Source organism: Trichoderma ghanense (assembly GCF_004382785.1).
Source record: "Trichoderma ghanense strain CCMA-1212 chromosome Unknown scaffold_4, whole genome shotgun sequence".
NCBI lineage: Eukaryota > Fungi > Ascomycota > Sordariomycetes > Hypocreales > Hypocreaceae > Trichoderma > Trichoderma ghanense.
The window spans coordinates 1,372,104-1,395,957 of record NW_027395667.1 but is presented as its reverse complement, the minus strand read 5'-3'; the positions used below and the strand labels follow the sequence as shown (position 1 = coordinate 1,395,957).

The 23,854-nt window shown below is 54.9% G+C and overlaps 8 protein-coding genes across 8 annotated transcripts; 5 read left to right on the top strand and 3 right to left on the bottom strand.

Moving 5' to 3' along the window:
* Positions 1–18: 18 nt before the first annotated feature.
* Positions 19–1,206, bottom strand: CCMA1212_004625 (Proteasome subunit alpha type-5; the record flags this gene model as incomplete). The annotated part of the gene is made up of 3 exons (XM_073701922.1): positions 19–192; positions 288–826; positions 1,203–1,206. 3 exons carry the CDS (start codon positions 1,204–1,206, stop codon positions 19–21), a joined length of 717 nt encoding a protein of 238 aa, XP_073559944.1.
* Positions 1,207–1,798: 592 nt separating this feature from the next.
* Positions 1,799–4,853, top strand: CCMA1212_004624 (Spindle pole body component alp4; the record flags this gene model as incomplete). The annotated part of the gene is made up of 3 exons (XM_073701921.1): positions 1,799–2,228; positions 2,367–4,327; positions 4,440–4,853. 3 exons carry the CDS (start codon positions 1,799–1,801, stop codon positions 4,851–4,853), a joined length of 2,805 nt encoding a protein of 934 aa, XP_073559943.1.
* A 921-nt stretch (positions 4,854–5,774) lies between these two features.
* On the bottom strand, positions 5,775–9,507 carry CCMA1212_004623 (Putative SWI/SNF-related protein; the record flags this gene model as incomplete). The annotated part of the gene is made up of 3 exons (XM_073701920.1): positions 5,775–8,602; positions 8,672–9,271; positions 9,495–9,507. 3 exons carry the CDS (start codon positions 9,505–9,507, stop codon positions 5,775–5,777), a joined length of 3,441 nt encoding a protein of 1,146 aa, XP_073559949.1.
* A 1,620-nt stretch (positions 9,508–11,127) lies between these two features.
* On the top strand, positions 11,128–11,908 carry CCMA1212_004621 (uncharacterized protein; the record flags this gene model as incomplete). The annotated part of the gene is made up of 2 exons (XM_073701919.1): positions 11,128–11,270; positions 11,329–11,908. 2 exons carry the CDS (start codon positions 11,128–11,130, stop codon positions 11,906–11,908), a joined length of 723 nt encoding a protein of 240 aa, XP_073559948.1.
* Positions 11,909–13,738: 1,830 nt separating this feature from the next.
* Positions 13,739–15,801, top strand: CCMA1212_004620 (Signal recognition particle subunit SRP68; the record flags this gene model as incomplete). Its single annotated transcript, XM_073701918.1, has 3 exons — positions 13,739–13,978; positions 14,063–15,208; positions 15,279–15,801. The coding sequence occupies exons 1-3, from the start codon at positions 13,788–13,790 to the stop codon at positions 15,799–15,801; spliced, it is 1,860 nt and encodes a 619-aa protein (XP_073559947.1). The 5' UTR covers positions 13,739–13,787.
* A 478-nt stretch (positions 15,802–16,279) lies between these two features.
* Positions 16,280–16,792, top strand: CCMA1212_004619 (uncharacterized protein; the record flags this gene model as incomplete). Its single annotated transcript, XM_073701917.1, has 1 exon — positions 16,280–16,792. The coding sequence occupies one exon, from the start codon at positions 16,280–16,282 to the stop codon at positions 16,790–16,792; it is 513 nt and encodes a 170-aa protein (XP_073559578.1).
* A 528-nt stretch (positions 16,793–17,320) lies between these two features.
* On the bottom strand, positions 17,321–19,514 carry CCMA1212_004618 (Heat shock 70 kDa protein; the record flags this gene model as incomplete). Its single annotated transcript, XM_073701916.1, has 3 exons — positions 17,321–19,116; positions 19,215–19,419; positions 19,488–19,514. The coding sequence occupies 3 exons, from the start codon at positions 19,512–19,514 to the stop codon at positions 17,321–17,323; spliced, it is 2,028 nt and encodes a 675-aa protein (XP_073559590.1).
* Positions 19,515–21,606: 2,092 nt separating this feature from the next.
* CCMA1212_004617 (uncharacterized protein) lies at positions 21,607–23,850 on the top strand (the record flags this gene model as incomplete). The annotated part of the gene is made up of 4 exons (XM_073701915.1): positions 21,607–21,613; positions 21,752–21,779; positions 21,870–23,654; positions 23,766–23,850. 4 exons carry the CDS (start codon positions 21,607–21,609, stop codon positions 23,848–23,850), a joined length of 1,905 nt encoding a protein of 634 aa, XP_073559587.1.
* Positions 23,851–23,854: the final 4 nt, after the last annotated feature.

The window sequence follows — 23,854 nt, the reverse complement described above, 5'->3', positions numbered from 1 at the left end:
CTCGTATAGCATGGCTCATTAGTTTGATGGTAGTCGATCGACGACAGCCGCCATCTCTTCGTCTGTGTATATTCTGAAGCCCTTCTCTTTGGTGACGCTGGCCAGCTGCACGTTCTTTGAGTCTAGCTTCTCCTCCATTACTTGTTTCAGAGTTTTGAGAACCAGTGTCTCCGCATCCGCAATCGTTAGGGACTGTCACTATTGTCAGTGGGTGTCGCGGGACGAGAAACAGTGCAAGCCGAAAACAAATTACGGTAACTGCAAATGGGGCAGTAAAGGAAGCTGACCTTGTGGTATTCGTTTTGCAGCTCTGCTTGCGCTCCCTCCGAGCCTGAACCAATAGCCTTGGCATCGAATCGATAGAAGGTGCCGCTGGGCTCTGCGTGGAACAGTTGAGGGCCGTTCTCGTCGAAGCCGGCAATGAGGAGCGCGACACCAAATGGCCGGCTCATGATGGTCTCCTCTCCGTCGGCACCCTCTCCGAAGCGCAGGGCCAGATCGCAGATGGCCTGAGTGCAGCTCTCGACGCTGAGGGACTCGTTGTAGTTGAAGGCGTGGCTCTGGCACTCGACGCGGGCGTGCTCAATCATGGACCTGGCGTCGGCCTGGAGGCCGGACATGGCGCAGCCGATGTGGCGGTCGATCTCGACAATCTTTTCGACGGAGGAGGTCTCGAGGAGGGAGGATGTGACGCGCTTCTCGACGCCGAGGATGACGCCCTCGGATGTGGCAATTCCAATGGCGGTTGACCCCAGTTTGATAGCCTCGAGCGAGTATTCCACCTGGAAGAGACGGCCCTCCGGGGAGAAGGTGTTGATTCCCCGGTCTAGAGGCGAGGAGTAAGCTGTTAGCAACAGGGTTTTGCCTGTCTATTCATGGGTGCTTCCTCGTAGAGGTTGAGTGCTCTCTAATCAGTGTGAGCGCCTCATCTTGAAACCTCAACTCTATGAGGCATCACAGAGAGGAAGCTCGGGGAGGGGAGAGAGGATGGAGGAGGGGAAGCTGCTTGCCGTATTCAGATCTTGCCATAAACATCTTGACTAATTGTGCGGTTGTATTTGGCCTAGAGACGCCAGTTGATTCCTCGGTAGAGAAAGATAGCCGTTGGCAGAGAGAGGAGGGCGAACGACGAATGTGAGGCTGCAAGGAAAGGCTGAGAGAAAGGATGAAGCTGAACTGCTATCAGGCAAACACTAGGCTACGCATCCAGTGCAGCTTCCCTGCTCCAGATCCGCAGTGCCGAGTACGTACTAAGGTACCTCAGTGGTCTACCTTGGGTACCTACGTGGTGGGGGAGGCAGAGACGCAGAACTGCTGGCCACCGCCACAGTTGGCGCCACAGGGGGCCTTCCAGGCTGACAGTAAAGGTACAGCTACAACCTTGAGTCGGCTTCGAAACGGAAGCGTGGTTTATCCGGCGCACGGAATGGCAACCGCGACGCGACTGATGGTCGTGTTTCACCCCACCACGGGTTACATAGAGCAGGTGCTCCGTAGCTACGGAGGAAGGAGCTTGCCTGCCTTTTATGACATTGTGACTGCGGCGCATGCAGCTCATAAATCAATGAACTGCATTTTATACCCTCAGCATCGACACAAGCATTCCTCGAGCACCACAACTATCCGAAGAGGCGAGCAAAAGGAGACGAAGAAACAAGTTGAGGGAGACAAAGGGCGAACAAGAGAATAACACCTCCATGATAACAACAGGGTGAGGGGCGTTCTCTTCAGCTCTTGATCCAGGACGACTTGGTTCTGCATCTATAGTCCCCTCCACCTTCGAATGTAGCTTGCCGGCATGTCGTCCGGCGTACGAACGAGGGCATCTAGCCGCGCCAATGCCTTTGCCGACGAGCGATCCCGGATTTCTGGAGCCAATGGAAGCTTTCGAAGTGGCATGGCGGATGCGAGAAATGCAGAGGCGCCCCAGTTGGGAGACAGCGAATCACATAAGCGGCCATCACCAAGCAATGCAAGCCGCGTGGGCAAGGCCAGGGACGAAAGGCGCTACGAGGAGCGCAAAGTCATCGAGCGCACCTTTGAGTCTCATGTGGAGCGAGGCACACCGCGGACAGCCAGTCCAGCCAAGCAGGAGCAGCAACGTCGTTCGCAGCAGCAGCAGCAACAACAACAACAACAACAGACTGACAAGAGACCAGCCGAGATGCGCAGACAAAAGTCGTCGACGGACCTACGGCCGAGAGAAGTCCGGGCAGAGACGCCCCCAGGTACGGTCCACTCTTCCCCTTTCCGTTCTTTCATGGTGCATGGGCTTTCTCTGAGAAGCAATATGAAGATCCAATATATCTCTATACTCGGCATTTCCCTATCGAAAGAGCTGACAGTCGCCATGTGAGCACACATAGGTTCTTGGAATCCGGAGGCGACGTTGCTCCCGCACACCTCTGCTGCCCTTGCCTCGCGAATCTCGATCCCTCCAATTGCATTTACAATCCCGTATGCGCCACAGCCGAAACCCTTGCACGAACTCACGCTGGAAGCTCAGGAGGCAGCCATTGTCGAAGACCTGCTGTATGTTTTCATGGGCTATGAGGGACAGTACATTCGATATGCTCGTGGTTACAGTCCTACTGAAGAGAGGGACCGCCTCTCCGGGCCGCCCTTCCGTATCCTGCCCGGCCTCGACCCCAGTCTACACGATCTGACCAAGTCCATGCTGAAAATGGCAACCTACTACTCGGCCCTGGAGGCGTTCGTCGACGTGCAGAGCCGCGAGGAGTTTGGTGCCGTAAACCATGCGTTGTGTGCGTCAGTGAGAAAGTGCTTGCAAGACTACCTGGTCATGATTGCCCAGCTCGAGACCCAGTTTCTGACGAGCGAATCCTTTACCGTCCATGTCCTCAACATTCACACTCTACCTACATGCCAGATGCTGTCCCATCTCTATTCGCTGGCACAAGAGCTCCTGAAGAAGAACGCACTGCTGGATGACGAAAGCGACGAGGAAGAAGATGATGAAGTGGACGATTACGATAAGGTTCTTGAGAGGCTCGCTGAAGGAGGGGAACTCGTTCCTGGAAGTTCCAAAGCCCTGAAAGTCTGCAAGGGCGGCGGTGTTTTGGGCCTCTTGGCCTCACGGCTTGAATCGATGGGTGGTGACCCGGCTGCTCGGTCGTTGCTGACATCTTTACTTCGGGACGCAAGCCGGCCGTATATGAAGATGTTGAATGAGTGGCTCCACCATGGCAGCATACACGACCCTCATTCCGAGTTCATGATCAGAGAACAAAAGAGCATTGGGCGAGAGAGACTCGAGAGGGATTATATCGATGAGTATTGGGAGAGGAGGTATACGATCAGGGACCAAGATGTGCCGCCCCAGCTGGAAGGCGTCAAGGAGAAGGTGCTGCTGGCCGGCAAGTATCTCAACGTCGTTCGCGAATGCGGTGGAGTAGACGTGAGCAAAATCGTTACTGAATTGCCGACCTCCTTCGACGATAAACGATTCATTGAGAACGTCAACAACGCCTACGCTCATGCCAATGAGTCCCTGATGCAGCTCCTTCTCACAACGCACGAGCTTCCGCTAAGACTGCGCTCGCTAAAACTCTACTTCTTCCTCGACCCATCAGATTCCTTTTCCTACTTCCTCGAGCTGGGGTCGTCGGAACTGAGAAAACCAGCCAAAAATGTCAACACGAGCAAGCTGCAGTCGCTTCTGGATCTCGTCCTGCGCCAACCTGGAACCGTGTCCTCGCTCGACCCGTTCAAAGAGGATGTCAAGGTGGAGATGAACGAGATCACCCTGATCAATAACCTCCAGCGAGTTGTAAACATCACGGGCATAGAGTCGGGCCAAGTGATGCAGCCCGTAATTAACCAACAGCCTATTGAACCAGACAAGAACGCAATAGGCTTTACATCGCTGCAGCTGGACTATTCAGTACCGTTTCCTGTCTCCCTGGTAATCAGCCGCAAGACAGTCTGGCGTTACCAGGCGCTTTTCCGCTTTCTGCTCCATCTACGCTACCTAGAGTCTCAGCTATCGTCAACGTGGCAAGCGCACACCAGAGCCGTGACCTGGTCTCACAAGGGCCCAAACCAGGAGCTCGAGACGTTGAAGAGACGCGCCTGGACCTTGCGAGGGAGAATGCTCGTATACGTACAGCAGGTGCTGTATTTCTGCACCGCGGAAGTAATCGAGCCAAACTGGACAAAGTTCATGTCGCGGCTGAAAGCCAAGGACGAGACGTCGGACAAGAGATCCAGCTTCAACCGGACTGTGGACGAGCTGATGCAGGACCACGTAGACTTTCTGGACACGTGCCTCAAGGAATGCATGTTGACAAACAGCAAGTTGTTGAAGGTATTGCGACTTCCCCCCAGAGATGCTCATGCTCGAACCCCCGTCCCGCAGCTCTTCTCCTCTCTGAACCTGCTCGTCTGTCTCTTATGACTAACATTTCATACTTGACCAGGTTAACTCGAAGCTCATGCAAACTTGCGCCATCTTCTCCCAGTACACCGGTTTCCTCACTCGCGAGCTGGAAAAGATTGATCCCGACCTCTCGAGCGGCACCAAACCCGACAACATGACTAACGATCAATGGCAGCGATTCCAGTCGGCCAAAGCCCCTCCGTCACGTTCGACGTCCACACAGCAGGACACGTTGAGCCAGGAGGACGCCGAGGCTCGCGTGACTCACCTCTCGGACTTTGTCCGCAAGTGGGAGAGCAACTTTGGTCGCCACATGAAGATCCTCTCGGACTCGCTTAACCACTACGCTGCGACCGAGACGGTCGTTCTGCTCAGTCTTTGCGCCAGGCTGAGCTCGGTGAACCAGGGCACTGAGTGGGCAGCCATCGGGATAGAGGACGATGACCAGCCGTAAGAGGTTCAAAGGAGAGGCGGAGGTTAATGACGGAGGAACTCGGGCTACAGGCCCTTTCACGACTGTTTTCAGGGCTTGTGAGAGTTTGCTTGGCGATGGCTGATCTTTTGGTGTAACGGCGTTGGACATGTCAAGAATCTGGAGAGCAGGAGTGGGCATATTATCATGAGAAAGAATCTTCGGCATCGGCATCCTCTAGGCTCTACTTGCGCGGTGGAGTGTCATGGACTGGGGAACCCGGTGGGAAAGGGGAAACGGTCACGGAAAGGGCATTTCAAGGCTACCATACCCCGCAAGCAAACAGACGTCCATACTTTTTGAGCAATAACTAACAATCGGTATATAAGAGTCCCCCCAGAAATGCTATTGACTTTATCCGAGTTCTCCAATCCCTCGCCCTGCCCATGCCAGTGAAAAGGAAATGAGAGAAGAAACAAACAGAACGCAGAAGCAAAATGCCACCAGATCCTTCGCCCCACTAAGATCAAGAGTGGCTCGTGAGAGCTTCGGTATAAGAATGCTGCGGAACTAGAGTACGTTGCCGTATCCGGCATACGTTGCAAGAAAGGAGGACCCAAAAAGGGGGGCAGAAAGGGAACAAAAGACTTGGGTCAACTGTCCTTCAGGCTTGCAGAGCTGACCCCGCGATGAGAGAGGCTGATGTATGATAGAAATATGAGCTGAGGAAAGAGAAGGATGTTGGACATGGACCAGCGGTTGAGAGATACCTCCTCCGTCGATACATAGGCCAGATTGAAGGTGATGAGGGGAATGCTGAAAAGAAAATCTGAAAATATGTTGCAACTTGACATGTCACATATATCGCGTATAAGAATAGAAGTTGCAGAAACGGCACAAGCGCCGTGTCGGAATCGTGACTTCGTTGCGTGATCGTTATACAACCTCTTTACCAGGCACCTATTATTTGAAAAGACTGCGGAGATCCATGAGTTTCTGTCTTGCAGCCTCAGCCTTGTCCAGCGCTTTGTTTTGGCCGTCCATGCTGAGACTCGCCAGCTTCACCTTTTTGTCTTGCAGCTCGAGCATCTTCTCTTCAAAGCTGTTGCGCATAATGTATCGAATCGTGCGAACGGGGCGTTTCTGACCCAGGCGGTGCACACGATCGATGGCTTGAGCTTCAGCCGCTGGGTTGTACTGTGGCTCCATGACATACACGTTGTTGCCGGCAGTCAAGTTCAGGCCCAGCCCGCCAGCCGTGATGGAGACCAGAATGACGTGTATGTTGCGATCTTCGCGGAAGGTATCCATAGCGGCCGTGCGTGCCTGTCGTGTCATGCTGCCATCAAGCCTGGTGAATTGAATATTTGCTTCCTTAAGCGCCAGCTCGATGAGGTCCAAATGGGACGTCCAGCCCGAAAACACAACGGACTTGAACGGTGCTTCTTGGGGATTGGCGTCACTGGCAGCTTTGGACTTGAGAAGATCCTCAAGGAGGGCTTTTGTCTTGGTATGAGGCCCGTCATACTTGTCCAAGTCTTTTTCGGCTTCTCTCGATTTGTTGGCAGACTTGAGAATACCGTCGTGTTCACCTTCTACATCCGAACGGCGGATGTTGACGAACCAGAACCGAACATGGGCGTTGCAAACGATGCAGGGGCCGGCAACCTGGCCGGGCGCCAGAGCAGCCTTGGCTCGCTGCTTGAAGCTCCTTATGCACGACTGACACACCACATGGAAGCAAGGCGTCATGTATCCTAGCGTGTCGTCTTCCTTCTCGGCGTCCATTGAGTTCTGCTCCTGGGAGATCTTCTTGTTGCATTGTATGCACGCGTCGTTGTTGGTATCTTGCATCAGCGTGAACATCTCGTGAGCTTTCTGATGAGACAACGGCGCGCCTTCGGCGTTTTCATCGTCCTCGTCGATATCGATCGCCATCTCTGCCGACATGCCTCTCAAGGCCGCCAAGTCTTCTCTATTCAGCAGGTCTTTTCCATGTGCACAGAGGAGGCGTAGACGAAGGATTGCTTTGAGAATATGGATGTACGTGTTGCCGCCAAGAGCCCCCGAGGTGGGGTTTCCGGCCAAGGCCTTGACTCTGTCCTGGGCGTTGCGAGCAAATAGGTCATATATGCCGCGCTCCTCTGGGCTGAAGTCGAGTCGCACGATAAAGTCCTCCCGTGAAGGCAGGTCGATCTTGTCTTTGAGGCGGCGAAGTGTGACTGTGTCGACAAGAATGCGGAGCTTGGGCACAATATCAGGGTTGCAAGCCTTGAAGGGCTCCACGATATGACGAAGGAATTTGGCTCTCTGGTGGAAGGGCTCCAAGCGAAGGAACGACAATAGGGCAGCGAAATCGTCTAGTCGGTTTTGGACCGGAGTCCCGGTTACCGCCCAACGCCTTTGGGCCTGAAGCCGGACTATCGCCTTGAATTGCATTGTCGACTGCTCCCGAATCATGTGTGCTTCGTCGAGGACGATGCGGAACCAGCCGAGCTCTTCGAGGGGAAAGCTGCCCGTTTTGGCCTTGCGACGAGAACTGAGCTCGTTGGAGACAGAGCCATAGGTTGTGATCACGATGTCGAACTGGGCCAGCCGCTCCAAATCTTTGATACGGTTGGGACCGTGATAGATATGATAGGAGAGCTGTCCCGGGGCTGTGTGCTGCTTAATCTGCTCCTCCCAGTTGGTGATTGTGCTGAGAGGGCATATGATCAGGGTCGACTTGGTGTTTCGCCTCAAGGGCGTAAGGCCCAATGGTGCCTGCGCCGCGTCCAAGTCACGTTTTGCCTGCCTGGTTTCCGGCGCGGACGGCTGCTCAGGCGAGAGGTGCTGAAACTGCCGTGCCTCGTCCATGGTGGTTGCCACGAGGGACAGGATGCTGAGTGTTTTGCCGAGGCCCATCATATCAGCCAGTATGCCGCCACAGGTATCAGAAGGGCTAGCGGCCTGGCTTTCGCCCGTGATGACATTGTGAAAGACGGTTTGTCCATTCGGACCGGGCTTTGTCCGCCAGAAGGACACCATGCCCCTTTCCTGCAGTTGCAGCTCACGAGGCTTTTCTCTTGCCATCATGAAGTGGAGCCCCTGTTTCTGATGGGTAAGCAGGGGCGTTACAATGGATGTTGGGGGATCCATGGTTGGTAGTTCGTCGCTCCTGGTAAGTGAATCGAAAACTCCCATGACTTCCGAGCGGACTTCCTCAACAGTTCTCGGAGTGAAGTTTGAACTCCGGGAGAGGCCTCCCTCACGATTCGCATTCGCTCTTGATGATTGTTTCTTCATGGCGCGCGCGTAGTCAGGAGTGTGGGGGTTGCAGAGCTTGATGCCTTTCTGTATGATGTAGGGCTGGTGAAGTGGCACTTGATTACGCTCGAGAATGGCTCCAACGTTTTTGGCATATTTGAAAGGCCCATACAATACAATATCGAGTCGGTAGGAGCGCGACACAGCCTGACCAGGCTCTTCACCCGGGGTGACGGGCTGCGGGGGGATGCGACAGTCGGTCCTGACGCGAATATTGAAGTCCAGCAAAGGCGCCAATGCTCTGCTAGCGGATATATCGACTTGCCCGATGATTGCTCTGGTGTGGTCACACACAGGGATTCGCCAAGAATCGTCATCGGCCACCCTTCTGAGGATGACCTTGATGCTGGGATGATATCTGGGTCCCCACATACTGTGCACGCCCGGCTTCGGCGAAGGAACACGAGTGCAATTCGCGCGGGTCCTGATCATGCCGTAACAAACCTCTTCTTCCTTTGGATCAACGGGCTTCGGAGGGTCGTTGACTAAACGGTAGATGGTAAGCAAAAGCACATAGCAGCAACTTCATCGTGGGTCATGGAGGCTCCTCATACCATTTGTCAAATCAACGGTGGATGATCCAGGATTAGCCGCCGCCGCAGCAGCAGCCGCACGCTCAGCCGCCATTTTCATGTGGTCAGCTTGCATCTCCCTCAAGAAGAGAGGCAGGCGTGGCGGCCCTTCGCGGTTCACTCGCTGGCGTTTGGGGAGCGGCTGGGCTTCATTGGTAGGAGCGAGCATATGAGGCATACTAGGCCGATGAGAGGGGGCGGCATGACGCTGAAGGTATGCGTTTTCGTTTTGGCGCGCCAAGTTGTGAATTTGGTGTAGTTGATTAGCTCGCGCTTGGTCATCCTCGACCGGAGGGCTCATCACCGGAGGACTCATCACCGGCGGGCTCATCATCGGTGAGGCTATCATTGGCGAGCTCGTAGCGGATAGGTCAAGAGGGCCGTTGAGCAACGCAGTGAAAGAAGTGGTGTCCGTATTCTGTCCTATGTTGGGCATATGCTGCCACATTGCGGCGGACTGGCCCGGCCCACCCTGTCGGACATTCGAGTCGTTGTAATCTTGATATTGACGCTTTGGATGAGGATGCGAAGCCGGGATCCATGGCATGTTTAGATTGGGGCCCGGAGGCTGCGACGGCCCACCTAGAAGGGGATTAGTAGAGTTCGACAAAGCCGCTTAGAGAATGCAGAAGGACTGGCAGGCGTAGGGACAAATAGGAGGTTGAGCAAGCCCTATCACGGCAATACTACAACATAGCATAGAGGCAAAGCTACCATCATATGCTCGCGGAGGAGATGGACTCGACATTCCAAGTCAGGAGTGAAGAGAGAGGTAGACGGCACGAGAGAAAGATGGAGGGCTTACCGTTTGTAGCCATCTGCAATATTTTGGATGGCGCCGAGGACTGCACAAGGAGCCTCTAGAATGCAAAAGCACTGTGATGAACAGGGAGGGAGAGGAAAAGATGGAGCGTTTTACCGCATGTGTGACGAAGCTTAGATCGTCATCACACAGGCGCAAGTAAGAACAATGACGAACGGGGACGGGTAGGATACTGTGAGGTCTGTGATTCAGATCCGTGCCTCTCCCTTTATGTGTTGAGGGCGAGAGAGAAGTGTGGTCTCACAGACCGCGAGATACTCGCTATGGGAGGGCACCGTAAGTTGGTTGTAAAGTTGAAGATGGCGTTGTGAAACTTGACCCAGAAGTGGAGAGAACAAGCGTTGCGGGAGGTCTAAGGCAGAAGAAAAATAATAGTCATGTGAGGAAGAGGCTATTGGAAGGGGGCGAGAGAGAGGTGACTGAAAAGATTGCGTTTCTTATAGGCGGGAAAAAAAAAAGGTGGGAGGCAAATAGGCAAGTGTGAGGAGGGAAAGTTGAAATGTGAGAGAGTCAAGATTGAAGGAGAGAGGCGAGAGCAAGAGGGAAACAGCTGTGAAAGTACAGCCAGGAGCTCAAGGTATAGATGTGGCTATACAGCAGCATCAACACCAGCTGGCGAGCGCACAGAGCGGCTGCAGGAAAGCCGCGATCCCGGTTGTCGTGATGATGCAGATGTTGTCTTGGGGCGGCAACGCGCCGTTCCCCCTGCTTTCTCGGAGGGCTCCGTCTCAAGGCGGCTTGTGACGGAGGCAGAGAAGAGACAGCAGCCGGAGTGGAGGGCAAGGACAACAAGAGGCAGCGCACTAACGGCAGGAGTGCAGCCGGAGGAGAGAGAGAGAGGCCAGTCTTGCGGTTGTTATTGGAGATGCGAGAGTGAGTGAAGTCTCTCTTGCAGGATCATGGATGTTCTGCCTCCAGGCAGGTCGCAGCGGTAGTGGGGAAGAAAAGTGGACTGGCGGGATAGGTTGTACTAGGTACCTGTAGAGGCTGGCGGCAGGTGCTAACGGGGCAGTATCGGGAGATGCTGAGTGGCTGCAGCAATGGGAAAGAGCTGGGAGAGTGGGGCGCTGAGGGTACTTGGAAGAGCCCGGCGAGGCACCTCCACCTGGGGGACGGGATGGTGGAAAGGGTTGTTGATCGCCTTCATGCCATATTTGTGTTGTATCGAAATGTACCAGTTCCATATCGATATATTTATTTTGTTACTGCAGGTGAAGGCATCACCTGACTGTCCGGCATCATAAGGTGGGTTGTCTACAGGAAGGAGTACCTATGAGGCCGTCTCGAATCTGTAGCCAAGATTGATGCCATTTCCACGACTCCAGCCCGGAACAAGAAGAAGCATGTGATTGCTGAGGAGGCGGAAATGTTTGCAGCAGCCTGGAAGGCGATCGATCCGTCAGTTTCTGTGCATGTACAGACAGAGCACACGCAACTCTTCGGAGCAGCCGCCCTCCCTTGCAGCTGAGCCGCAGAGACTTGTCCGCGATCTTCACTGAACATGCACCAGGTTTTCGATACCACTCATCATGCCGATGCTAGCTACTCCGTACTTGTACCTTGATCTCAGATCAATGCAGCACCTGAGAACATTTGACGCCATCCAAGTCTCGTAATGTCTTACTCTAGGCGCAGACTCCGTCTCTGGCATCATCGATATTTCCTCTCTCTTCGTCCCGCCTCGTACCGCGACTCCCACCATCTCAGCCCAAACACCGGCAAGAGCAAACAATTCCTCCAATGTAGGTCCCTCTACTTGTATGTACTGCCCTCCACTTGTCGTTGCCGCTGCTACCGCTGTACACACCACCGCCAGATGCTCCGGACTTTGTAGTTTCGAAGCAGCAAAACCAGCCCCAAAAAAAGCCGCTTGCAGCTACTGCAGCCAAGTTGGTCACCTGCACAGCACCGTTTGCAGCGCCAGGGATCGTACAGCGCTGGTCCAGTCCGTGCGCCCTCCCAGGGCCCCGTTCCAGTGGCCCATCTCGCCCGCATCTGCTGCCCACTGCTGCTGGGCGCCCCCGTTCCCCCCGGAGGAGTCCGCCAGAACGCTGCCAGAAGCCCTGCTGGAAAGCGGCCTCGACAGCCTGAAGGCAGCCGGGGCTTCTGGAGGGGCCTGCCCCAGACAAGGTGGGCACGTGATGCAAGCGTCCAGTATCTCGTTCTGCAAGGTCACCCACCTCCCTGCTGTCGTGCTCCCTGAAATGCGCTCCAAAATCCCCCGAGCAATATCGACGATTGCCGACCGCCGGCGGCGCGTATTGGGCGGCATCATGTCAGTTGTCTGCTGCTACGTACTTCCTGCTGCTGCCGCGGCTGATGGCCCGACTTCTCCTGTCAAATCATCCCAGATCCTCCCTACAAGTTCGCCCGCACAATATGCATGGCTGACATGAGTCGCAGCCAGCTTTTGGCGCCAGACTATGGCCGACACACCCACCCAGCGACCGCTGCTGCCAATTGCCGTCGCTCGTGAGCATGAGGCCATAAGACACACAGCCTGACTGCATGCTCGTTGCCGGTTACTGGCTGCTGGGCTGGACGAAGTATGCGATATGTGTGCTTTCCCTTGCCTTGCTTTGTCGACGCCACCCTCGACTACTGCCAAATCCCTCAACCAAAGGCTAGCAGTTTGCCCAGAAGCAAGGACGGCACAAAGAGGGGAACAGAGACAGTGACGCGTTATCTTGCGCGCTGAGTTCCTCCTTTGGCTCCAACTTCATCGAAGCGAGAGGGTGCGAGAAGCTTGCTAGGCGTGACACGGCCAATAACACGGCGTCCCTTGTCAACCGCGTCTGGGTCGGCATCGAGGCAGACGGTAGTATTGGCCGCTCGCCGCATACCTGGGCCATCACAGGGCTGCTAGCTTCGGACCATCCGAGCTGAAAATGACGGGAGCTGCAGGGGGTCTCGCAGAAGAAGCTTCCGAGCCGTGTTTGCCTGTCCGCGTGGGAGAGCGAACGCCTGGTTTCACCTGTGCTGATACGGCAACTATCAATGAGGGCCGATATTGGGTGGCTGAATAGCGCGATGCCGGTCTGCCAGTGAGCCATGCTTCGAATTTGTGCCGCAACAAGGCCCAAAGTGATATTGCAAGCCCGAAACCGTTCTAGGCATTGGACGCAGATCGATATCGATGAATCTCGATTCTCGAGACGCACTTTGAGACAACAGCCGTTTGTGTTGTTCGCCAGTGAATTCGATCTAGACAGCCTGCCCTTGCGGAATCGATCGAGCCGTCTAGCTCGAAGGACAGCTCATCAAGGTCTCACTAGCAAGGGCCAAGCACACGACTTCGACACGACTGGGCGTGATGTCTTAGGACATGTTTCACCCATGTCTGCGTTGTCTTTTGTCTTGCCTGGCGGATCGAGAAGCCGCGCTCTACCTACCTACTACTAATTGGCAGTCGGCGACATGTCATATATCATAACCAGCGTAACCGAGCTCCAGAGGTTTTTTTTCAGGATTAACTTGCTATGGGTATGCCATCTACTTCTGTGTAGCATCTCCCCATCTCCCAACTGAGGCGGCAACTCGGGTAGAATCGCTTCATTTCCCGCTTGACATGGGAATGCTTGATTCGACGGGGATGATTTCAGTTGTGGTTGATTCCGAAGTACTACCGTCGTGTCTCATCCGACCGTCTCCCCGCTGATATTGAGGTCGCTACCGGACACAGTGCTGCATGGTTACTATCTGTGTGATAAATCCAGAAGCAAGCCGTCCCTAGGCCGCAAAGCATCAAGCGCTAACATGCAAGCTAGGTATTTAGTGGATGAATCAAGTCGGGCACTTTGCTGGAGGCAAGATTGCAGCCCATGAGCTCTTCATGGATCTTTATACTCCGTAGATGGCGAAGTGGTAGATGATGTTTCGTCTAGAGGTTTCATTCCATGTCCGGCTTCATCTTTGCAGTGATCTCTATAAAATAGATAGCTGCCATATCTCATGCATGAAGAGCTTGGATTTGCAGTTTCAATATACCTGTGCTCCCTACGGAGTATAAGCTTCCCGAATTCGAAATTCTACTGTATATCGACGCTTCAGCCGCCATATTACATAAGCAGCCTCGCACGAGTCTCGAATTTTGAATTTCCAGCCTCACGGCGTTCAGCGCCTCGTGCCTTGTCCAGCAAAAAAAGACATGCCCCGCCATCCCCGCCAATCCCAATCCGAGGAAAGAGAAGCTGCTAGGATTGCCATCACCTATTAGCTTGCTGCAGAACAGCCTGGCCTGAGCATCATTTTGACGTCCAGAGTCCGGACCTCGCAATGGACATCACCAGCTTCGTCGTCCAGGGCCGAGACAAGGCCCTGCTGTACGGCGACTTCTCGACATACCATGGCCAGCTGGCCAAGCGCCTGCTCAACGCGCGCAAGAAGCTGGGCATCGTGACCAAGAATCGGGGCAAGTTCCGCAAGCCGGAGCAGGTCACCGCCCAAGATATCCAGGCAAACATTGAGTATGATACCACCTGTCTCGTCACTCTCCTCGCCAAGCGAGGGGCAGTAATTGACCGAGTTGACTGATCATGTTGCGCTGTCAGACATGTCCATCTCCTCCTCCTCACCAGCGAGCGCGCCTGGGCTCAGGCCATGAGCATCAAGGCGGCCCATTCGAACGACCAAAGGGGGGTCGTCGGCCGCGCCCGGTCTCACATTGTCTCCCGACTCGAGAAAGCCGCTCGAAGCGCCGAGCAGGTAGTTGCCGTCCTATCACAGATCGATGTATCTGGCGCCAATGCCACCGATCTTCTCGAGGCGCGGGCTTATGCATCCCTTATCCGAGGCGCCATGCTGTTCGAGAAGCAAAGCTGGGAGCCTTGCCTGCGAAGCTACGCCGTGACGTACGTCATCTACACCGCACTTGCTACAGCGACAAAGAGCGATATCTTCAAGGACTTGTTATCCGAGACCGTCGAGCCATCCATCCGATTCGCTGCCTATCAGCTCAAGACGCCCCGAACGGTTTCCGTCGCTACTCTGGCAAAGAACGCCTTCCCGCAGTCAGACGAGGCTCTGGTCCAGGAAATCAACCGAATTGATGCATCCATTCTTGCCGAGGCAAGCACGGGGGCTGGAGACGGCATTGCAGTCGGGGACACTGCCCCCCAGACCCTGACTTGGCGAGCCCACGAGGTCCAGATTGAAGATGCCCAGATAGCCACCTCTTGGGCAGTTGTCGTTGAGGCCAAAGAGCGGCTCTCGCAGGCGATTGCCAAGTCCCAGGACAAAAGGCCGCATGAGGTGGCTGCCGCCTATGATGAGATCTTACTGACCACCCAAGACGCTGTTGATGCAACCAAGAGGGCCATCGACGAGCTGAAAGGCGACGGCGTTGCTCAAAGTGATCCCAGGATGCAGCGGCTACAAATTACACGCACTGCGGTCAACTACGAGATGATCAGCTGGAGAATTGGTCGAAACCGGGTTCTTACAGGCCCCCACGATGGTGCCACAGAAGAGTACGGCTCATTGAGAAGGGGTAAGAAGAAAGACGCGGCCTCGGCCGAAGCAAGGAAAGAAAGGGAACTGCCTTTTGGAAAGAAGCTTGTCAAACTCAAGGAAAAGGCTGCGCTGTACGATGGTATCCTCCAGAACTTGGAGTCCATTAAGGAGCTTCCCGGAGTTGCCGCCGACGAGGAACTTGCCGCCCGGATTGAAGCTTATGAGAGTTACTTTGTTGCGCTCAAGTAAGTACCACCTTTTCTGGAGGCTAAGAGGAGTAACCAGGAAAGATCAACGACTAACAAGCATGCATAGGCATCTTGCCATCGCTCGGTCACACGCCATTATTGGCAGCTCTGCCAATGCCTTGGCCCTCATCAACCGAGCCCTCGAGCTCAGCCTACAAGCCGTGGACAAGCTGCCAAACTCACCGCCTATTTCCGATGAGCTTCCCCTGAGCCTCGACATTTCCCCTGCTTCCATCAGGTTCCTCGAACGAGTAATTGATGGCGAGCTACAGCGCCACCGCGCCATTGTCCACGTCGACAACCTGCGCAAGAAGCAATCCGAGGCTGTTGAGTACGAAAGCGACGTTCCCCTCGTGGAGAAGCTGCAAGAGTATCCCGCCGGCGGGGCTGATCTCAACCACATTGTGGAATTTCCTCCGCAAGAGGCAGTGATCCCGGTCAAGCCCATCTTCCTCGACGTTGCCTGGAACTACATCCACTACCCCGGCAAGGCGGCGCAGGCGGGCGGCAACCAGGCCGACGAGGTCGCCCATGGAGCCGAGAAACCTGCTCAAAAGGCTAAGAGAAGCTGGTTTGGCTTTGGGAGGTAGTGATTTTTATACGCATGTGTTGCACACTGCACCAGGATTGAGCAGGAAAAGACCAAAAGATACTCTCTCCAAGAATTTCGCTGTTATGACAGGCATGTTTCCCTTATTTTTCGTCTACTGATGCCTATCGCCTGATGACCGTTGACCCGGCTTGTGCAATGAATAGTGTGAATTATGCACCTGGTGAGTCCCGTCACGAGCGTGTCTCAAGTAAGTCACGCTGACGGATGTATCAATAAGGTATGCTCTCAGGACAGTGTCCTCTGGAATGGAGCTGCGGTTCAGGAAGAAGGGTGAAAAACAACCGATACCTTCCTGCGCCGACAGCAAAACGCGAGGAAGGACGGTGCAATGTAAATCTCGGCCAAAATTGGCGACTACTCTACATCTTTTCAACTACTGTCTCCCGAAGTAGGGGTGCATGCATTTCTTCTCTTCCCGGTGAAAGCATTCTTGGTTGAAGCACCATTTCCTGGCCATGGCACCAGGCTACAGGTCGCCCTTTGACCATCCTCCTCCTCATCCCAAAACAGGCCGTGGTGATCATCGCTCAGAAGCCATGCTGCCATCCCTCGCCATTATCCTCTGCATATCCGCCATCATCTGCATCGCACTCATCGCCATCCGCTCTGCGGCAGAGAGTACCAGCGTTCGTGGGCGGCAACACGGTCCCAAGGACGACGTGCTCGGCCCACGGCCGGACATGGCTCTCAATGAAGCCCCTACACTGAATCACCTTGTCGAACGCTCTGAAAAAGAGCCTCCAAAGGTTACAGATATCCGCCATATGATGCTCCAGGAAGAGGCGTATGATGCGGAGCGCGGTGATGTGCAGCAACCTTTGCTGCCAGCAGAAGAACATAGCAGTCCACTGGGGGAGCATGTAAGCATCATTGAACTGGCTGCACGGCAAGATGATATACGTGGAAAAGGGTCTATCAACTGGCATGGGAGCAACACGTTGAACACATCCTGGGGTTGGATGGCTTAAAGTTGAAGGCTGCTATGCCATTCCATAGCATCACTTCTTACAACAATCACAGGCAATTTCACATAGTCGAAGAGATGGCAGAATTAAGAGGGGAGAAAATCATTATCATCTACCTAAAGTCTGTTTTTTTTTTTTTTCTCTTTTTGTCGCGTTTGCCTCTTCGCCCACACCGCCCGATACGACCGTACATTCATAAACCAAAGAATCAGAAAATAGTATCAGTTAAAAAAACATCTCCTAGATGGTTTTTTTGATGCTCCAACGCCTGTTCCGCCAGCCAAAGGTATTAACAACATGGGTAAATAAAACAAACAGGGCAAGTGCATAGCAGCTTAGGCTGGATATGAATACATCATAATTACAGCAAGAAGAGGGATCTATGCCCAGCCCACGCTTCTTTGGAATATTCGAACAATAAATGTGGTTTTGATACAGGATTATTTTTTGTGTTTTTGTGATGTTTTTGTGTTTCCCCAGATGAACTTTTGTTAGACTCGCTCGTCGCTAACCATCACAAAAGAGGCCATCTTAAGGCTTGGTCTCGTCCTTCTTCTCACCCTCGGTGGACTGCTGGGCCTGCTCAGCGTTCTCGCTGCGAGCCTTGTGCATCTTGTCGAAGAGGTTGAGGGAAGCGACCTGGAGCTCGTCGGTCTTCTCCTTGATCTCCGCGGCAGTGGCGGTGCTGTCGCCAGACTGGATCTTGGTGACGAACTCGCGGAGAGAGGCAATCTTCTCGCGAAGGCTATCGACCTCAGCCTTGTCGAGTTTGTCGGCGTACTCGTCAAGGGCACGCTCAGTGTCGTTCAGGACGCTGTCGGCGCGGTTGCTGGACTCGATGGCGGCCTTGCGCTCCTTGTCAGACTCGGCGTACTTCTCAGAGTCCTCAACCATCTGCTGAATCTCGTTGTCGGAGAGGCCGGATCCGGAGGCAATGGTGATGGACTGGTCCATGTTGGTGGACTTGTCCTTGGCGTGGACGTGGACGATGGAGTCGGCGTCAATGTCGAAGGTGACCTCGATCTGAGGAACACCACGGCGAGCGGGAGGAATGCCAACAAGCTGGAAGTTACCGAGCAGCTTGTTGTCGCGGACGAGCTCACGCTCACCCTGGTAGACCTTGATCTCGACGGCAGTCTGGGAGTCGGCGGCAGTGGAGAAGACCTGGGACTTCTTGGTGGGGATGGTGGTGTTTCGGTTGATCAGGCGGGTGAAAACACCGCCCAGGGTCTCAATACCAAGAGACAGGGGGGTGACGTCGAGGAGAAGGAGATCCTTGACCTCACCAGAGAGAACGGCACCCTGAATGGCAGCACCCATGGCGACAGCCTCATCGGGGTTGACAGACTTGGCGGGGTCACGGCCGAAGATGGACTTGACAGACTCGGCAACCTTGGGCATACGGGTCATACCACCAACCAGGATGACCTCCTGGATGTCCTTGGCCTGGAGGTTAGCGTCCTTGAGGGCCTTGCGGACGGGATCGATGGTTCGGTTGATGAGGGGCTCAACCATCTTCTCAAGCTGAGAACGGCTGAGCTTCATGTTGATGTGCTTAGGGCCGGAAGCATCGGCGGTGATGAAGGGCAGGTTAATGTCGGTCTGGAGCGAGGAAGAGAGCTCAATCTTGGCCTTCTCGGCAGCCTCACGGATACGCTGGATAGCCATGCGGTCGCCGGAAAGATCAATGCCAGAAGTCTTCTTGAACTCGGAAACCATGTGGCGAACCAGGTGGATATCGAAATCCTCACCACCGAGGTGGGTGTCACCGTTGGTGGACTTGACCTCGAAGACACCGTTCTGGATCTCGAGGATGGAGATATCGAAGGTACCACCACCAAGATCGTAGACGGCAACCACGCGGTCAGCCTCCTTCTCCAGACCATAGGCAAGAGCGGCAGCAGTGGGCTCGTTGACGACGCGGAGAACGTTAAGACCGGCGATCTGGCCAGCGTCCTTGGTGCTCTGACGCTGGGCATCGTTGAAGTAAGCGGGGACAGTGACGACGGCGTTTTTGACAGGCTTGGCCAGGTAGGCCTCGGCGGTCTCCTTCATTTTGCCGAGGATGAAACCACCGATCTGGGAGGGAGAGTAGTTCTGGCCACGGGCAGAGACCCAGGCGTCGCCGTTGGTGTGCTGGACAATCTTGTAGGGAACCTCCTTGATGTCACGCTGGACCTCGGCGTCGTTGAACTTGCGGCCTATTAAACGCTTGGTGGCGAAGAGAGTGTTCTCTGGGTTAACGACGGCCTGTCGCTTGGCAGCGACACCAACCAGTCGCTCGCCATCCTCGGTGAAAGCAACTACTGAGGGAGTGGTACGGGCACCTGAGAGGGAACAGGTCAGCATGAGGAAGACGCCACGAAGAATAATGAGGCATTGATTTGCGTGGGCTTGCGCCAAGTAACCAGGAGCTAGTACTAACCTTCTGCGTTCTCAATGATGCGGGGGGTCTTGCCCTCCATGATGGCAACGGCAGAGTTGGTGGTTCCCAGGTCAATACCGATGACGGCGCCCTGGACCTTGCCGTTGCCATCGGCAGCTGTTGACTCATAGCGAGCAAACTTGGAGACTGCAGGTGTTCTGGCAAAGGCAGCCGAGCGAGCGGCGAGGGGAGAGGCTCGGGGAAGCTATCCAGAGGGAAAGCATGTTAGCAAAGCATTCGACACACAGGACAGCTCGGCATTGCGTCACTTACAGCTCGGGCGAATCGCGCAGCCAGCATGATGAATGGAACTGAGGGTATACAATGGATGAAGAAAGGAAGAAGAGGAGCAGGGAGGAGAAAGAGACTCGCAATCTGGGAGGAGAAGATGGGAGGTTTTAGATATGCAGAGAGGAATGAGATGGAAAGGCTGGAGGAAAGAAAATGGTGGAGAGAAGTGAATTTTTTTTTTTCTTCCTAGCCTGGAAAAACCGCTCGGCGCAGCGACGGTCGGCCATAGAAGCCGAGAGAAAGAGGCAACAGCGCAAGTCCCGCACTCCCGGTCCCACCCGCCGCGCCGGCGATGGCGGAATAGGTGTTTATCCGGCGGCAACATCTGGAGAATGCTTGCAGGCGGATGGAGTTCGCAGTCATAATCACGGGCCGCGGCAGGAAGAGGAGCAGCTTCGGCAGGCGGCGAGGCTACGCTCGGCTCATTGAGCAAATCTCACCTCATCATGGACGCAAAGGCATTATAATTGGGTGTCTTCATCGAAGAACAGAAGTACTCTTCTTCCTACTGACTCTAAAACCACCTAGGCAGATGCTTGACTCAAGGGACGACCTAGTAGACGTTGCGACTCTCATTCTCGAGCAACTTTCAGGTCTCGAAAAGCCTCATCGTGAGGTTGGATGTCGGCACATTCTCGGTACTTCATACAACTACATGCATCATCAGTTCAGCCACAGGAACGCCCCAAACCGCCAAAGAGACGCCAAAGCAAACATCACGGCAAGCTGCCGCGTCCGAAGACCCTGCCGTGCCTCTCTCTACCCTCCTCTCTTTGCTTTTTCTCACCCTCCCCCTTGCCTGGATGCAGTGCCACTCCTTTGATGGCAAAAGAAAAGATTCCAGTCTATTGATGCATGTTTTATTAGCTAGTACTTGATGGGCGCTTCCGCAAACTTTGTGCCACCTCCGGGAGCACCTTCTGATGACCAGTGCCAGGTTCTTTGCAGTGTGTGCGTGACGCAGCTCTGCCACCTCTGAGGTACTGCTTGGCAAGGGTCCTCGAGGTCCAGACTTTTCATTATCGTCACCTGGGCATGAAGTATTAGTAAGTATGCAGGGCGCTGAAGTTTTCATAAATCAATGCTTTCATGTTTTCTTCCCGAAGTTGAGTCGAGTGGCGATCAGGGTCTCAGAACCAATACTTCTGGGTGGATCCACAACCACTTGCAGTTGCGCGCTGTTTCAATCAAGGTACAAGTACAGATGGGATGCAGCTGCAGTGCAGACCGCAAATTCAATTCTCCAAAACACAATCCAGCATTAGGTACGGCAGAATATCCAAAGTCCTAAACATATAAGGCACTCCTCGCCGTGATATGCTGAAGTACCTGTCCGTTATACTAGAACGGCTTAAAAGGCAATTTCTACTTTCCTGAAAAAGGGCTTGTCAATTGTCCGACGTCATCTATCCACCTCGCCCTCGTGTGTCTTTCCGGGGAGCCGCTCAGCCGCTGTACAGTAGCGCTGTCGGCTGGCGCCTCGAACTCCAAGGTACAAGTACTGGATACGCCCGCATCGCTCCCTCAACGTTGCTTAGACAACCAAGTGCGGCGCTCCTTGAAAGTACCGGGTACTGGCCCGGCGCCGTGCCTCCACAGAGCTTCGAGCCCTGGAATCCGCGCTCTTACTGCACTGGGCTCTGACTGCGCTGCAGCTCCCTATACTATAGTGCTATCCGTGGGTTCGCTCACTGATGGAATAAGCCCGCCACCTCGCATCTCAGCCGGCCGATGCCTGCGCTTCGGCTTCTTCCTCAGAACTAGGAACCCAATCCCATCACGACCTTCTCCTCCCGCCATCACCCTTCTCGCCCGCCCGTGTCTCTTCCAACGCACTCTACATCCGCATCCGCGCAGTTCCATCGCAGAATATTATACGCAGTTTCTTCAGTGCATTGACCCGCCTCGCCGACCCATCTAGAGGCACACGCAGCCCGTCGAAACCCGCATCATCACCACCCAAGGCGTGTCCTTGTCCTGAGACTGTGCCTGGCTACCCCCTTTGGGTGCTGCATCGCAGCTAGCCCTCTCGGCCATTGAGCCCCGACTCACTGCAGCGACGAATAACACGCCGACGACGCTATTATGGCTCGCAAAGACGATGCCTCGTGAGCAGTCCCCCCTTGTTTTGCCGCTGCTGCTGCCCAGCCCTTTGTTGCTGTGCCGTGCTGTTGCTGCTGCTGCGTTGCCGTTGCTGACCATGAACGGCTACGCAGCTACTATACGTCCGATCGCCTCATATCCAGGATCCAACGAACGCACTTCCGGGTTCCTGTTCGCTCACAGTATGTCCCCTATACCAAGTTGCTCTTGGGATGAGGTCCATCGGCATCTGCTAATCAAGGTCCTTCATCTTCTTTTCAGGCATTGGCAGCTGCGTTCCCTCATAAGCGCCGAGAACAAACACAACCTCTTCTACCCCGGTGGGGTCGGGAGCCGTCAAGTCCAGCGGCTCAACACTCTAGCCCGCAGCTGCGAAACGATCAAACACCTGACATTTGCTCCACGGTGCCTGGTGGCCGAGAATGGATGGCTTTGCTGCGGGAGCGAGACGGGCGAGTTTGTGGCGATAAGGCTTGAGGGAGAGGGAGGCCGTGCAATAGAGAATCCCCAGAACCCCTCGTCTGGCTCGGATTCTGAAGCCGGGCCGTCCAGTGAAGACTCCACAATGTCGCCCGAGGAGGCTGCGCTCAACATGCTTACGGCCGCCGCTCAGCAGTCGGCAAAGGTTACAGCAAAGAGCATGAAACTCGCCAAAGAGCGGGTCAACTGCATCACTCTCTGGTTTCCTCCTCCAGGTGGCCAAGGTTTACCCCTTGACGGCCGCGCTTACTCGGAACCTGTTGCCGTTCTTGCCAACAACGATCGAACCGTGACGCTCGTCAGCCTCAATGACTTTGATCAAAAGGAGATAACCGACCCCCTGGAGGTCGTTCAATACCCCGACTTTGTGAACAGAGCCGTCATTTCGCCTGATGGGCGCCTGCTGATCGCCATCTTGGACGATCCGTATCTCTACGTCCATCAGCGAGCTGGGCCTTTCCCGGGCAAGTGGGAGCTCAAGCAGAGGATCCTTCTCAGGAGCCAGAAGAAAGATGACAAGACGGACAGTCGCGGAAGCTTCGCGGCCTCCTTCTCCACCTCCGGCGGCTACCTTGCCGTTGGAACTCAGCACGGCACCATCTCCATCTTCAACGCGACGAAGTTGACTGACGAGACGGTTGACCCGCTCATCACCACGTTCCAGTCGTCGCGGCCCAACAGCGGACCTGGAGCCGTCCGAGACATGGCTTTCTGCCCTGGGCCGTATGACCTTTTGGCGTGGACCGAGGATCGCGGTCGCGTTGGCATCGCCGACGTGCGCCACAACTTTATGGTACGGCAGATTATCGATCTCAACAAAGAGTCCGAGTATGAGCACATCAACATTTTCGACACCCAAACCATTGACCCACGGCTGCTGGAGACCCGGATGACGAGGGGAGAGGCGTTGAACCCTCCCCTCTCCGCGGCCAGTTTCTTCAATGCGCAGATGCTACACCAGCCGCTCACGCCAGCCGAGACTAGGGTTCTCGAGGCCATTCAGACCGAACGCCGGCGTAGGGACAGACCAAACGGTCAGTTTAGCGAAGAACGAGGTAGTGGAGGGGCAACGGGATGGATAGGAGGAACCGGCGCCACGCCGACGGCAACGTCTTCGTTTACGACCAGGGCCCGTCAAAACACCAACCAAATCCCCAACGAGCTGCTCAATGTTTATAGAGACCATCGAGAACGAGCTCAAGAGCGCATGCGCAATGCCCGCCAGCTTTTGCGTGAAAGCGGCCCCGGCGCCGGAACACGGGCCGAGCAGCGTTGGATCGATCGCATTAACGAGACGATGGCGGCCCTGCGGGATCAGCGGGACAGGCAAGACTCGTCGTATCTTTCAGTTCTTGAGATTCTCCAGGCTCGGGAACGGGCCTCGGGTGACAGCTCCTCCGCCGTTGACGATCGCCCGATTCTCCCGCCTGTTGTCAACCAAGTGGCCAGTCGCTGGGAGGAGAGCGCCGTTCGGGGAACACTGGCGCCGGACCACGGTGTCTTTGAGGTCCCCCCTTCGCCTGACAACACGTCGGGTCTATCTTGGAGCCAGGATGGCACCGTACTGTGAGTATTACCCGTGATTTCTATAGTCCTTTCGCTGGTCTCCTCTTGGTCCATCGTCATACACATGCCTACGTATTCGTCACCGGATCTAACATGAAACGCTCTGCACAGTTTCGTCGGTGCTCAGAATGGCATCTACCAGTTACGCGTCGACATCTCTGCTAGGCAGTTTTACAACAGCATCACGCTGCGTTAAACGC